Raw genomic sequence first — 16,127 nt, 5'->3', positions numbered from 1 at the left:
GTCAGTGATTTAACGTGGTAATCGGAGTAAATATCGTGAGTGATAAGTTAATAGAGCGTTAATTAAATAATTGACAATTTAACAAGCACCTTACCTTCTTTGAGATTTTTCTTTAATTGCTGATTAAGCTTGAACAATATAATTGAGGCAAGGGAGCTCTTTACTTTTTTATTCAATTAAGGTAAAACGGGATTACAAAGGAATCAAACAACCAAATAGGGGTGGATATCCAAACAATAAATTTCAAATAAAAAATGCAGCATAAAGACATAATTATAACTGAACGGGAAGTAATGGTTTCATTCATGACTTTCAAATTGAAAAAAATTCGTAAACTTAACTTATCTTATAAAATCAGTTCAATAAGAGAGGATTGTATATTCTTTATAAATATGCTCGAGATCTTATTCATAGGCAATGTAAAACTATTTCTCAGCACCTTCCCTTACGTGCATGTTGGTATTTTCTGATCCTTATCAAGGAGTAAGTAATATGAGTTCCTATTTGTCCTATTGTAGGCTCTAATACTACGAAGAAAATTCATGAGTCTAACTCACATTATAAACTAGTTCATTAAGAGAAGTTGTAAATTCTTCATAAACATGTTCAAAATTTTATCCATATGCAATGTGAAATTATTTTTCAATAGAAATAACCATAAATAAGTCCGATCGGTTGAGGACCGCACAAAACGATGATAAATGAAAATAAAAAAATAAAATAATAATGATGTTCAAGCTTAATCAGCAATTAAAGATAAGATGACGTAAAAATAGTAGGAAAATAAAACCATTACTAAAAAAAAACGAAAGCCCCACCAGCTCTTTTCTGAGTTTTTCCCCTTAATTTTGTCGAGTTGACTCGCACGAAGATTTGGTGCATAAAACAAGTAAAACCGAGTTGGAGATACAGATGGCAACAAGGCAACAACTCATGACTCATGACTCTCGAGTCATGATCGTGATGGGACACGCAATTCTGGCCATACATGTGGCAACCCATTCAAGGCTGGCCATTTGTGTGAGAGTGACGTTGGAAATGCCTGTAATTTAAATGAAGTTTACGTAAATAACATTTTTTCAGATACTTATTTTAAAAGGACGTGACGTTAAGCAGCAAACAAAAATAACAAGAAAAAAAAAAAAAAAAGCAAACAAAACGACTAGTTCCCTTCCATCTTTTTAGGTCATCTTATCTCTTATTCTTCTTCGGTTAGTATTTGTTGGAGTGTTTTTCTCGACCAAGAATTTGCTACTCAATGGTTTTATTGGTGGCTAAGTAGTGAAGAATCTCTTGTACAGCAATAACGTTTATTCAAAACAAAAACAAAATTAGAGAATTTTCAGTTGAAGCTTAAAACTGTCCAATACTTAAGTTAACATTTTCATTTGTGAATAAAAAACATAATAAAAATTTGCCTCTAATACACATGAATAAGTGGGTGTTAATGGATGTATACAATAAGTGAAAAGGAGAGAGGGTCATCAAAGCAAGAGAGAGGTGTAGGAGAGAGAGAGAGAGCTCTCGGTCTTTTTCATAGAGATCTTTCGTGGAGGAACGAGAAGAACTCCCGTCTCCTTCTCTCCTATCTCTTTTTATCTTTTGGTGCAGAAGTAGTGTGTACATGTATCGCATAATGATTGACGAGAGATTAATATTGTAAATAAGCATAAAAAATGAGTGAGGCTTACGATGAGATATTTTATCTCCAACAGTATTCAAAGCTTATTCCTATAAGAAATAATAATAAATTTGTCGCAAGTAATTTTATTCTTGTTTAATAATTATTGCACGTAATAGGTGACACTTTAAACAATTCGGAACAGTTAGTTTGTGCCACGTACCAAATAAAATCTTATAATTTATTAACGTATTCAATACATCCAGGAAACTTTAGACATTTACAAACAATCAGATTCGTACGGATGACACATAATCTGATTATGTGTTAGATCCACTTAATATCATAATATATTACTTTAGAACTTCTTGCTAATATTTGAAGTTTAATACCTGCGACCATGGTTAATTTTATAATCTAAATTTTGTTTTATTATATTTAACTCTGTACATGATATCACATTTTTTAATATACATATATATATATATATATATATATATAACCAGTCTTGAGAATGGGCAGGGGCCATGGCTGAAAAAAATTAATGGGCATATATATATATTTTGACGTGGGCATATATTTAATCATAAAAAAATTGTTTTTACCTTAAAAAAATATATATATTTGTCATTTGGGGGTATATATATATATTTTGACGTGGTTAAAAATTATTATAGCCATTAATTACTTGCACACATTGAACTCTTTGAGGGCATTCGTCATGATTTAAGCCTAATTAGATTAAAAAATTACAACCGTCCCCCACCGACTCGCTTAAAATGCAAAGCCTAGAAAGAGGATATCCTTAACCGAACTTTTGAAGCATTAATTCCGGATACCCTTGGGAATTCCAGCCATTGATTAAGCGGTGGAAGCTCGATTTTCTAAACCAAATCTCGTTTCATATTGCACGTGGCCAGAAATTCGCCTGAGAAATGCGTTTACTTGAAGTGAGAGAGCTGGTAACCACTAATCTCCGTGTTGATCTTTTCAAAGGAAAAACATAAAACAACTTTATATAATTAAAAGAGAGCGCAGCTGAAATTGATTTAACTTTAACGCCATTTCATAATTAATCAAGTGATTAAGTGAAATATTTATTTATCAATCATGAACTTTGGCATTAAAATTATAATAAAAAGCTGTAACTCAACCAGTTTTTGTTAAATTAACCTCTTAATTAACAACTTTTGCGGAAGTAAATACATGCCCTGATTTCCCATGAAGTCAGAAAGCGGTGAAAATAACATAAGTATTATTATTATTATTTTTTATATAATAACAAATAATAGAAAGGAGTTTCGCTTTTGTAATGACTCTCTATCAGATGCCACAGAAGTCCAGAGCAACCGTAGTCTGTGGAATCAGCGTGTCAGAGAGAGAGAGTGAGAGCCACACAGACTGCGGAATGAAATAGTAAAATCGGGGATAGTTTGCGGGGTTTTCTCGTGACTTCTCACAAAGCCAATAAAGCTGATCTCACTGCCTTCATCGTCGTCGTCGTCGTTCAGTCACTCAAGCAACACTCTCTGATCACATTTTCTCGCTAGCCCATTTTTGTGATCCGAGCGACCTTAGGCTTAGACCAGGTCTATCTCAAAGTTCCGATCCTTTTGGCTTCTGGGTGCTTCTGATTCTTCGTGTTTCCGACTTTTTGTGATCCGAACATTGCTGATAGAATTTGTTACTTTCTGAAAGTGGCCTTGTTTTTCCCCTTATACAGTATAGTGCCGCCTTTGGCACATAAATCATTTCCTCATTCCTCTTTTTTTCTTTTCTAGGCAGTTGTCCTGAATAAAAATCTCTGAAAAAAAGTCAATCTTTTAGTTCGATTTCTTGGTGGGATCATGGATTCTTGCTGTGCGACCCTGAAGGGCAATGCTCATCCGTTCAAACTTGGCAGAGGAGGAGTTAGGAATATGGGTGGGGGGTTTTGGGGTGAAAGTTTGAGGGGATGCCTAAAGAGCAGGGATTTGAGTACCCAATTCTCGAAGCATTCGAAGAGTGAAAGCAGCCGGGTTACGAAGTTTAAGCCCGGTGTTGCCTACTCTGTGCTCACAGATATCAACAAAGAGGCTATGGTAAGTGAATTCAATGTAATTTTACTCAAATCAGATTTTGAGCAATGGGATGTTGTTATAGGCTCTCTAACTGTTTGTGTTTAAAATATGATCTCAGACATTTCAGGCACCGGTTTTTGAGACTCCAAAAGCAGACCCCAAAAATGTAGCCTCCATCATATTGGGTGGAGGTGCTGGAACTCGCTTATTTCCTCTTACCAGCAGAAGAGCGAAGCCTGCGGTATGCTATCACTGATTCACTTCTAGGCGCTTTGAGCTTTTTGATCTTAAAGTTACCAATTTGCATTGGAAATTATGTTGCTATGAATAGATTATGCGGTTTTGGTAATAAAGAGCAGAATGAAAGAGGCACCAATGCTAGGCATATGAGCTAATAATTTGGTTTCTGAGTGCTGGTTTTGAAGTTGATTGAAATTTATGATAAGTTGGTATGATCTGCAGGTTCCAATTGGAGGGTGTTACAGGCTGATCGATATCCCAATGAGTAATTGCATCAACAGTGGTATAAAGAAGATATTCATATTGACGCAGTTTAACTCATTTTCCCTCAACCGTCACCTTGCTCGCACATATAATCTTGGGAATGGTGTTAATTTTGGAGATGGGTTTGTGGAGGTAAGCTGATAAAGGCAAATAGAGACCTTCAGAGCTTTCATGTTCTTGGGAAATTTATGAACTATAATAATTCTCTTGAAGTTTCTTGATGAATTAAGGCTAATAAAATGGCAAACAGGTTTTAGCTGCCACCCAAACACCGGGCGAAGCAGGGAAGAAATGGTTCCAGGGAACAGCAGATGCCGTGAGGCAGTTTATATGGGTCTTTGAGGTGGGTGATTGTGATTTTGCATTTATGCTGAATCTTATAACCTTATAATTAATATTATGAGCTTTTGTTTGATTCATGCAGGATGCCAAGAACAAGAGTATTGAGCATATATTGATACTGTCAGGTGATCATCTCTACAGAATGGACTATATGGATTTTGTGCAGGTAAAAACTACTTTCTTGTGGAATGTATCATCTAGTACTGGATTACATTTTTGGAAAATCCTGCTTATTGATGTAAATGTTTTTGCAGAAGCATATTGACACAAATGCCGATATTACAGTTTCGTGCGTGCCCATGGATGAGAGGTATGTCTGGTGTACCATCTGTCACAATTTCAGCTACACATACACAGGACATTATTTCTTAAGCCAATGATAGATTTACAAGAATAAAAACAGCTAATGGTCTTGTAATTTTCAATATGTAATTCTCTGAGCGTGATATGGATCCCAGCCTAAAAGAAGAAAATCGCATATAAGTCATGCAGAACTACTACAAGTATGCTTATGCATGTGTGTGTATATTTATATACATTGGCCGGAAGATCTTAATAATTCAATTCCTGGTTTCTTGATATGCATCCTTTAATATATGTATTGTACTGCAGCCGTGCTTCAGATTATGGATTGATGAAAATTGACAACACAGGACGTATTATTCAGTTCTCCGAGAAACCAAAGGGCCCTGACCTGAAAGCAATGGTTGGCAAATTTACCTCATTTTGTTGTTTGACTTTATTTCAGTTTTCTTTCTACATCGTTTCTTTCCTTGGAATCAGTTTATCGAACTGTATTTATGCCAATTGTTGTTCCGGCTGATACACCACAGCTTCTCTCTGATATTGGTTATTGTCTCTCACATATGCACTGCAGCAAGTTGACACCACTGTTCTAGGGCTTTCTGAGCAAGATGCTAGGAAAAATCCTTACATTGCATCAATGGGTGTTTATGTGTTTAGAACTGATGTCCTACTAAAGCTATTGAGATGGAGCTACCCTTCATGCAATGACTTCGGTTCTGAAATTATTCCTTCCGCTGTGAGGGAGCACAATGTCCAAGTAAGATAGAACTACCTATATGAACTTCTGTATTTCTTTTTTTTATTATTGTTTTGAGTCTTCTATGCTAAGTTTTATGAATCATGTAAGCAAGATTTTTGTATGGTAGTTGAATTCCTGAGTTTCTTAGTGCATTTTTGTTGTCAGGCATACTTATTCAACGATTACTGGGAGGACATTGGAACTATAAAGTCCTTTTTTGATTCCAACTTGGCCCTGACAGAACAGGTAACATCTATTAATTGACTAGTGTTCATAACCACCCTGAAGCAACTGATATCGTAAATAATTACCGTCTGGCAACTTTGAGCAATCTGGAGAGTATCCTGTAAAAACTACAGCCAGAGGTGCTATAATGGTGGTCAAGAACTTTGGTGATGATTCATTAAAATTTTAAGAAGAAATATGAGTAGGGGAAAAACATCATTAGAAAATGAGAAAACTATCCATATTAAACTTCAGTCAGAAATTGTTTCTTTCTTCCTTGCCAATGAGAAAAAATGACTCTCTAAACTGATCATACGGTTCCTTTCTTGCAGCCTCCGAAGTTTGACTTCAATGATCCAAAGACACCTTTCTACACTTCACCGAGATTCTTGCCGCCTACTAAAGTTGAAAAATGCAGGGTATGGTCATAAGTTTTCTATCAGTGTGAGATTGGTTCTACTTCTTGTGTCTCATTGCTCAACTGGTTCTTGCAGATTTTGGATGCAATTGTTTCTCATGGCTGCTTCTTGCGGGAATGTAGTGTTGAACACTCTATAGTGGGTGTCCGCTCACGTTTAGAGTGTGGTGTAGAACTTAAGGTGAGCTAACATATTTGTTAGACTGCTTAAAAATATTTTTCCTCAAAAGTTTTTGCTTTCTACCCAAAAAAAAAAAAACATTAACAAACAACTCAAAACGGTTTTTCAAACAAAAAATAAAAAGCACCATCCAAAAAGTTATGCAAAACAAGCTCACTTGAACACCCCTTAATTGCGACAGAGACCTCAAGCTTTGAGAGAGAACTAGTAGTTACCCGTTCCACTGGTTGAGTTTTATGAATTCTCCAGATTTGCTTCAATATCAGTGAATAAGTTTTTGCTTTCTTCATTTTCAGAGTTAAATACTGATTATATCTGGTTATGGAATTTGCTTTCCAGGATACTATGATGATGGGTGCTGACTACTACCAAACAGAATCTGAAATTGCATCCCTGCTAGCAGAGGGAAAGGTTCCTATTGGTGTTGGACAAAATACCAAAATCAGGTGAGATTTAATTGCTCTCTCTCGGGAAAAGCCTGAGAAATGACTAATTTTGGTTATCCTAAAACTCATGCTGATTGATATCTCCAATGTCAACTTTCTTGAAGGAATTGCATCATTGATAAGAATGCCAAGATAGGAAGAAATGTGGTCATTGCCAATGGTGATGTAAGTATAGCTTTCTGTGCTCTTCAAGTTCTAGATTGCTCTTAAAACTCCAAGCTATCCAAATTATTGGAGAATGGTGTTTAACTGATCATTTGATGACACACCACTGAAGGATTTTTTTTTTTTTTTGGGACTTCTTAGGACATTCAAGAAGGGGAAAGGCCAGAGGAAGGGTTCTTCACTAGGTCAGGGATCACTGTCATACTGAAGAATGCAACCATTAAAGATGGAATGGTCATTTAAATCTTTGACACTTGCAAGGGCTTCTTCTCAGAAATTAGCTGGTGTAATGAACACTAGTAGTAATGGTCCCCCCCATACATGTAGGTTACAAGCTTCTTAGTACGTACGAAGGCCTCCCAGTTCCTTAATAAAATCACTGCCGTTGGCTTATTTATTTCTTCTGGCTGTTCAAGCTATACGTATTAGACACTGGGCTTAATAATATATACGGCGATGAATCTCAAAACTATGTGCAATCCTACTCTCTTGGATGAACAAAAACCCTTCTTTTGAATCTGACATCCAACACGTTAATATTCAATTACTTTATTTTATGCTCATATATACTAAGATGTTATAATCTAGTATATAGGAGAAGCGTTACACATCTTAAATTTTCTTTTCAAAAGTTTGTTCTCAAATGATGTATCACCATCTCATGAGATTTATTATTTTGGGAAATATGTCACAAACTCATGGGATTGTAATACATCATTTGTGAACAAACTTTTGGAACAAAAATTTGAAATGTTTAACATTTCTCAGTATATAGGCTACTTTCTTTGTGTCGCAAACTCATGATGTTGATTGTGATGCCTGTTCTAATACTAATGTTAGCGGGGCGGAACCACCCTATAGCTTGGGGGGGGGGGGGACTCACGCCATAAGTTTTAGTATATAAGGTGGTCCCAAAAAGAAATAGACCTTTAAAATTTTAAATTTGCCTCTCCAATAATTTTTTTTTTTTTTTTCTTTAAATTTGTCCCTCCAAACTAAAAGTTTTAGTTCCACCCACGAATGTTAGGTACTTAATTGTAAGGGTGGCAACGGGTGGTAATTTTAATTTATGTTTTTGTGTTAAGTTCAGATCATATCAGAACATAGATATAAAATTATATAAATTAATCGTAATCTAACTTATTTAATTAAACATGCCAAATCCCTCACTATAACTCGTTAATTTTGTATTGGGTTCATATCAAATTTAAGAATCGTGTAAAAAATTGTCAAACCAACTAAACTAATACGTCAAAAGTTCCAAAACTTATAAAGCGCGGAAATTTAAAACAACTTAAACCCATCTCATAGTAAGGTGGCTCAATCTAGTGCTCATATCCTACCTTGGCCCTCACCATAATCACAACAAAATCATTTGTAAGAAGTAATCCATGTATTTTTATCTTTCAAACCATAATATTAGGTGTCCTTATTCCATATAATTTTATAAATTGTTACAAATCTCTCACTTTAGAGTGGGTCGAATTATAGACCTCTTCTTTGAAAGGGAGAAGTAAAATTAGACTGCATAGTAATGGTAAGATAATATGCAGGTTAAAAAATTATATATATATATATATAATATATTGCAGAACACATGAATTTATAATCTTCAACTACTGTAATATTGTTGGGGCTCTTTTTCTCATTTTTTCCATTAATTTCTGTGCTTGCCTTTTCTCATATCTCTGGCCTTCTTCCACTTCTCAATGTTTTTCAGCCTGGTGTACATCTTTCGAATCCGAACAAGCTTTTGAGACTCTTGAGCAATCAAACTAGCCGTTGAGGAGTCCTCACCGAGGATCACTTCATACCCATCTCGGAAATTGTCCATTCCTTCCGCTAGAAGTTGCCAGAACAAGCCACCCACGGCGGCGCCTCCGCCACTAGCAGATGAATAGATTTTTGAGTAAACTATGTTGTAAAGCCGGTCTCTTTCATCAACACCAGAAGTCTTCGTCGATTTTCCAAACTCAGCAAACATAACTGGCATGCGAAGAACATTCTGCGCATCTTCTATATGATCCTTGACCCAACTGTTCAGAAATGAGAGCTGGGTTTCTTCGGTTGAGCCGGATATCCTGTTCATCAAAGAACATGAACATATTAAGGAAATGGGTTCTCGTTAGTTGTCAGATTTATGCAGAAAAGCTTCTTCTTTTAGCCCTACCATTGATCAGGATATGAGTGAACTGTGGCAAAATCGATGCCAGGGATCTGATTATTTGTAATGAAATCTGATCCTAATAGATACCCATTAGGATTCGATGACTTCTTTGATTCTCCATAAAACCCTTCCAGGCCAACTTCTAGCAAGTGATTTTTATCAATGGATTTCACGTAAGATGCCATCTCTGTAATCCAGTCCTGTCAGAGAAAAGCGTTATAATCAAACTTTTATTTCACATATTCTTTATTATTATTATTATTATTATTTTTTTCTGAATTTTGCATAATCAAACCTAATCCTAAACCTAGGGATTGGGTTAGATTATATTTTTTTCTGAATTTTGCATAATCAAACCTAATCCTAAACCTAGGGATTAGGTTAGATTATTCCCCCACCTCTTCAAACAGCTACATAGCTAGAGAAGCAGTAGTTAGATATCTTGGTTTTGAAAAAATGAACATATAATTAGTTTTTTTTTTTTTTTTCAAATAAATAATGATTGTAAAAATGTAATTATGTAAATATGGCTTGTAAAATATAATAGCACTTTAAATTATGTGCATATATTGAAAAGAAAATTGTTGCTGACCTGAAGGGTCTTTCCTGATGTATCCGCATTGCATCTTGGCTCGTTCATAAGCTCCCAGGCCATTATGGTTGGGTCATCTTTGTAAGTAATTCCAGTCAAGCTGTTGCGTCTTGTGAGAACCGTCTGTTACACAAGACGAGAGAATATTTTAAATTAATTAATTAATTTTTATTACAATCATTATATAATATGTGTTACTGTGAATTAGTTTTTATATTTATTTTTTTTAAAAGAAAAAAAGAAAGAAAAAGAAGTAAAATAAAACAAAAACCATGAATTTAATTAAAAGGAAGCAATTTTGGTATGTGGGCAGGGGAAGGGATGAATCTCAAAGCGACCATTTTTCATTTGGACTGCACTGGAGCTGTTAAAGCGCGTCTGCCATTTGCCAAACTAATAACAAATTAATGCATTAAAGTTGGATGGTTCATCTACCGTTAATTAATTCAACTAATTCATTTTGCCAAGAACAATGAAAATTACCAACAAAAAAATAATAATAATAAAGAAGAAGAAGAAGAAGAATATAAAATATATAGTGGAAGTGGAAATGGACCTTGATATGATTCTTGTAGAAGCCCTTGACCAAAGAATTGGTGAAGAAATCATCCTCAGATGATAAACTCTGTCCCTGATTTCTTGCCCACTCCACGTACTGTTTCTTCCCTCCATAGCCCTCATAGTTATTCACCAAACTCAAAATTAGCTTAATCCCATGTTTTCCAGCTTCAGATATTGCAAAATCCAGCCCCTACAAATTACCAAACACAAGAAACAAATAAATAAAAAAGAAAACCTGCCCATAAAGCAAAAAGCCATGAAAAAGAAAAAAAAAAAACCTGGAAGGTTTGCTCATTGTAGGAGCCAGGAGAGGACTGAAGAGGCCTATATCCTCCATCGCTGAAAGCCCAGGTTCTCCCTATTGTGAGGCCGCGCTTTGTGGCTTCTTCAAAGGCAGAGGTGATTTTGTTTCTCTGAGATGTGTCGGAGGCGATGTACATTAGCCAGTACGCATTGAACCCATTTGCATACAAGGGGCTCCCGTTCAAAATCAGATGCACCCCTCTGGTTTTCACAAACCCATCGTCTGCTTCAACATGGAGAAAATTCCCATGGTTTTTTATCAAAATTAGAACAAACAAAGCTATTCCCAAATATTGCTTCATCATCTTCTCCAACCCTTTTCCCCCCTCTCCCTCTCAATAAATAAACTCAATAAAGATTTCGTGGTTCTGTAAATGGCACCCTATATATAGATAATATTTGGATTTACTAAAAAAGAAAAAACTGCACGTACTTTATTGGTTTTTCTTTATTATTTATTTCTTCCATTAATTTTGTTACGTGGGTTAATTGATTAGCTAGCCAAAAATATCCTTGCCGTGTGTAAATCGTATAGACAATGAATAGGGCTACTATTGTCAGTATATATTTTAACTGGGTAAGTAATAACTTTTGAACTTTCATCTCAAAAAGAAATAAGAAGAACACTAGCCTAAAACGAAGTCGTTTATGTAGTTATGGATGACTGACAGCACCAACTTCTTCAGGATATGTTGCTTTCGGTTTGTCGGATCATGAGGAAGACACGCTTTCCAGTACCATAACATGAGCTTACACGTGTCATTTAGTTACCCTTTTTATCTGGTGAAAGGGACTCCCTAATTAAACCGATGGCCATAATTCATTATTATTATTATTATTTATAATTCATTATTTATTGCCAAAATCAATCTCTTAATGTGAAAGCATATAATATAAGATTAGAACGTTAATTTGAGCTTTAAAAAAAGAGCCTATAAACTTGAGCGCACATCACGGAGACAATTTGGGCTATGAATTCAACTAACACTTGACCTTCTCTACGGCAATTTGTAAACAAAAATAGGATTGAGATTTTTTTTTTTTGTTATTAAGCTGTTCAAACTTAAATTTAGTTAGTTTAAGATAAGGGTTTGCAAGTTTATTTGCCTCGAATAGCTTAGGATGTTGGATCCACCTGCTTCAAATAGGCTCAAATAACATAGGATGCTGGATCCACCTACTCGAAATAGGTGAATTTAGTAGCTTTCTTCTCTTAAGCTACCTAAATTTCACTTAATCCAAATTAGAATATTAAATAAATGATTAAATTAATCGTTTTCCCATTTTAACGGAATATTTCATGTGTTGTGTTGGGTTACTTATTAGATGAAAATTTGAATTTACATGTGAGAGAAAATATTAAAACATTAATTTAAGTAACTAAATTTTAAAAACTCATGTGCATCGCATTTTACATGTTATTAAAAAAAAAAAAATACATGTCATTTTTATAGACTAGGTTGAAGGAAATTCCTCCAACCTAGTTTGGAGAAAACTCTATCCTTTTCTATCGGTTCAAATTTTAGGTTTGGGCCTTAAAGATATATAATTTAATGGACCGGAAAAAATATATGCCGTAAATTAGAGGGAATTGCGGCTAGCTCAACTGTAGATAGGCTATGATCTAGGAAATGGAATTTTTCTTTTGGCTTTAGTGAGCTAAGTATATCACCTTGATGATCCTAATGATGATGGAGGAAGTTTTCCATGGGATCACTATCTCTTGTTCGGCATGTAAGTGGAGACAATACCCAAATATTCAAATGCACAGTTGAGAAACTTTTTTTTTTTCTCATAGCTCAACTGTAGATAGGCTATGATCTAGGAAATGGGATTTTTCTTTTGGCTTTAGTGAGCTAAGTATATCACCTTGATGATCCTAATGATGATGGAGGAAGTTTTCCATGGGATGATCACTATCTCTTGTTTGGCATGTAATTAAGTGGAGACAAAACCCAAATATTCAAATGCACAGTTGAGAAACTTGATTGAGTGAAGAAAGCAAGGAATAAAGGAGAAGATTGAAGAGAGTGGACGGAGGTCACGGAGCAAATTTTGAAATTTGTCTTGCTATTGGCTATTGGGTCATTTCGTGGTGCTGGACACTTGGTGGGTCTGTGTCACTTTTTCATTTGCACTCTCATAATATTTGTTTTTGCTTTTCCATGATAATTGCTTTCCAATTAAAAATAAATAAATAAATGAAATATTGAAAAGCTCACGTCAACGTTGTTCAACAGCCCCAACGTTATCCTTTGCTCAAAAGTTAATTGCGGAAAGCACTGATATCGCGACTGTTTTGGGAGTACCAACGTTAGAATATGTTTCCTTCAATTTCGCCAACAGTGGGGGAATTGAGACTTGAGACGTGTTTTTATTTTATTTTAAAAAGCGTTATATAAAAGTAAAAATAGTTTTTAGTATTTTTTAAAGAAGTGTTATGGGTTAACAAGCTTTTTTTTAGTATTTTTTAAAGTAAAAAATTTTGAAATATTTAATTTTGACCGTTGCTTAAACTAATAGCATGTAAGTCCGATTAAAAAAAAAAAAAAAAATCTTAATATAATATCCGGCACACAATGTATGGAAGTGCTTCAATGTTTTGCAAACACCATACTTTGTCGCGTGTGATTGTATTTCGCGTAGGATGACATTGCCATGTGGATCTGCAAACAATGCCACCACAATGTTTTCCACTCAAGGTGTGATTGATTTGCAATGCCTCTATTCAAAGAACGCGGCAAACTGCGATTAAAAAATAAAAGAAAAAGTGTTTTGGCAATTTTAATGACATTTGGTTATTTTCGTCTATATTAGTAAAACTTCATAACGATTTAAAATATTCAATAGGTTCAAGTTTCTTATAAAAAAAAGATAATGGAGCAACAAATAGTAATTTAAATATTTTTCTATAAAATATTTATGTTATTTTTCGTTAATAACTGTACTTCTGTTTATATTCAGATTCAAGTATATATATATATTATCAATTTAAACCAGTTTTTGATAAAGATGGACAAGACCCATCATTACTTCTTTTACATCATTCGACATTATTCATCTATCAATAAAAGGAAGATATTATTAACACTAAATCATAATCTCCAAATTATTTGCAATAATAAATTCATGATTTGATTTTAGCAAAATGTATATTAAAAAAACAATTAAGCTAACCCAAATGGAGTTTAGGAATAAAATCCCATCCCCCGTTGTAGGTATCCATGATGTCAGAAGGTGATGTTCACTCTCATTTTTGCCATAAATTTTGTTAGCTGTGCATGTGAAGGTGAAGCTGAGTGTACCAAAGTGACATGAATCCAATTCAGCTTTTATAACTTCTCCTTTCGGCTTTCACAATATAAATAATATTCCGAAACAATAACATTTTACTCTTTTTAAAACGATTGCATCAAATAGGGAGGGGCGCAGCGGAGTGCACCCCATTCTTCCCGCCAACCGTTGGGGCCTCGTGGGCCTCTGACTCGGCCTACCACCCGGTATGAACTATGAACCAATCGCCTCATTTCTATATAAAACATATAAATTATTATTATTTTTTTTATATTTAACATTTGTGACTCGGCAAAGAAAGAGCTGGAAAAATCTTTCTAAGATGTGTTTGCCGATATTTTTTTTTTTTTGACACGACCACTCAGATGGAGGCCCGGCCCCATGTCTTTTGGATCTGCTTACTGGAATACTCAGATGACGTCATGTTCCCTACCTAGCAACCTATAGTAGCTTCCCAAAACCGAACAAGATTTTTGATTCAGATCCATGGGCTTGCTTTGAGGTTTCAACTTCGCCTACTTTGCAATTAGCATCATTTTCATTTTCATTTTCATCCAACAACTCTTCCAAGTCCTATCAGGAAAAACTTATCCAAATTGGAGATAACATATTCATTGAATTGTCTCGTACCCAATAGCCAATATGTCACACCCTTTCTTCTTGTCGGCACTCGGCACCAAGTTCCGTCTATATCAAGTGTATCTACTACACTATTTATCACAGTAACAGTTTACATTTTATGAAAATATAAACACAAAGGACGCTCATGGTTTTTCGTATGTGGTAACTTCAGACAACCGAATATTTCTGATATTGACGTATGACCGTATTCTATAGATATAATCTATGAATTTTGTTTTGTTTTTTTTTTTTTTTGGGGGGGTGTGGGGTGTGAATTTTTGGAAGGATATAGAAAAGAATACAAATCTGAAGGGAACACACGTGCTGGCCAACACTCGTAGGCCCAAAAAATGCAGAGCACAGAAGCTGTTTGAAATTGAAGACCCAGATTGGTAATAAAAGTGGGTATTGTCTGATGGGCTCGACTCTATAGTTTGAACTCGGCCCATATTTTCAGCGATATTTGAAGTCACGTCGGACATACGTGGGCCTCCAAGTGGGTTTTGACAACAGTACATATATATTCACAGGTGATATTAAGCTGATGGAAACAGTTACTCTCTGCCGAAAATCTAATAATCAAACTTTTCTTTTCCTATTTTATTTACACATGTATATATGCTTTGTTTTCTCTTGTAAGATCCTTTATTTGAAGGATTTTTTTTTTTTATTATTATTATTATTTACACACGTATATTTACCGGTCATAACATTTTCCCATGTTTGATTCACTGCGTGCAGTGATGCTCGGCCCAATCAGAAGGCGATGTTGAATTATTTCATGAAAATTCGAAAATTTCAACTTCCTTTTATTTGTGCCAACATTGAAAATTTAGAATTTCTTTTTTATGTTTTAAAATGGATTGTCTTTTACTAATTAAGATTAAATTGGCTTTTGAATAGACACGTGCCACAAGTTTATTATTTTTGTATGTATTTTGGACACCTACAAGCAGAGATAGAGGGAAGGGGGGACTGGAGTAGGCCATGGTCTCCCTAAAATAAGGAAGAAAAAAAAATATAAGTAAAAAAAATAAATAAATAAAGTAAAGTTTTAAGTTTAGTCATTTGAGCAGTTGGGCTCCCTCCAAAAACAAATTTGACCATATTTTTAGATTTTTTGGCCATATCCAATAAAATTTTTTTGGCCCTATTCTTAATTTTTTTAGGCTATACCCATTAAGTTTTTTATTTTTAGTCTTTACTTTCAAATGTCTATTTTTTGGGCCCTTACTTTTAAATGCTCACTTTTTTTTGCCTTTACGGTAATCCTTATTTCATAAAAAACAACCAAAATAATTTTTTCTAATAAAAAAATTTTAAAGAACTGAAAAAAAAAATTTGACCGGCTTCTTCTCATAAAATTTTTTGGTTCCATTCCTGCGTACAAGTACAACTAGTATAGCGACAATCAACTTTTGTGCGTACAAGTACAACTAGTATAGCGACCAGAGACGGAGGAAGGGGGGACCGGGGTGGGCCATGGTCCCCCCCCAAAATAAGGGAAAAAAAATATTATAAGTAAAAAAAAATAAAAAAATGGTAAAGTTAAAATTTTAATTTTAGTCATTTGACCTCCTTC

At 34.7% G+C, this 16,127-nt stretch overlaps 2 protein-coding genes across 2 annotated transcripts; one reads left to right on the top strand and one right to left on the bottom strand.

Annotated features, from left to right (window-relative positions):
• The first annotated feature begins 2,943 nt into the window (after positions 1–2,943).
• On the top strand, positions 2,944–7,408 carry LOC132189130 (glucose-1-phosphate adenylyltransferase large subunit 1). Its single transcript, XM_059603667.2, has 14 exons — positions 2,944–3,702; positions 3,800–3,922; positions 4,144–4,317; positions 4,436–4,528; positions 4,610–4,693; positions 4,782–4,837; positions 5,140–5,233; positions 5,405–5,590; positions 5,738–5,818; positions 6,130–6,216; positions 6,292–6,396; positions 6,736–6,842; positions 6,947–7,007; positions 7,149–7,408. The coding sequence occupies exons 1-14, from the start codon at positions 3,469–3,471 to the stop codon at positions 7,248–7,250; spliced, it is 1,587 nt and encodes a 528-aa protein (XP_059459650.2). The 5' UTR covers positions 2,944–3,468; the 3' UTR covers positions 7,251–7,408.
• Positions 7,409–8,555: 1,147 nt separating this feature from the next.
• LOC132189131 (mannan endo-1,4-beta-mannosidase 7) lies at positions 8,556–10,999 on the bottom strand. Its single transcript, XM_059603668.2, has 5 exons — positions 10,606–10,999; positions 10,323–10,517; positions 9,767–9,889; positions 9,178–9,374; positions 8,556–9,088 (listed from the first exon to the last, which is right to left on the bottom strand). Exons 1-5 carry the CDS (start codon positions 10,933–10,935, stop codon positions 8,665–8,667), a joined length of 1,269 nt encoding a protein of 422 aa, XP_059459651.2. The 5' UTR covers positions 10,936–10,999; the 3' UTR covers positions 8,556–8,664.
• Positions 11,000–16,127: the final 5,128 nt, after the last annotated feature.

The sequence above is a fragment of the Corylus avellana genome, chromosome 9 (assembly GCF_965113065.1).
Source record: "Corylus avellana chromosome 9, dhCorAvel1.hap1.2, whole genome shotgun sequence".
Taxonomy (NCBI): Eukaryota; Viridiplantae; Streptophyta; class Magnoliopsida; order Fagales; family Betulaceae; genus Corylus; species Corylus avellana.
The sequence above is the reverse complement of the archived record's forward strand: the minus strand, read 5'-3'. Positions and strand labels throughout refer to the sequence as shown.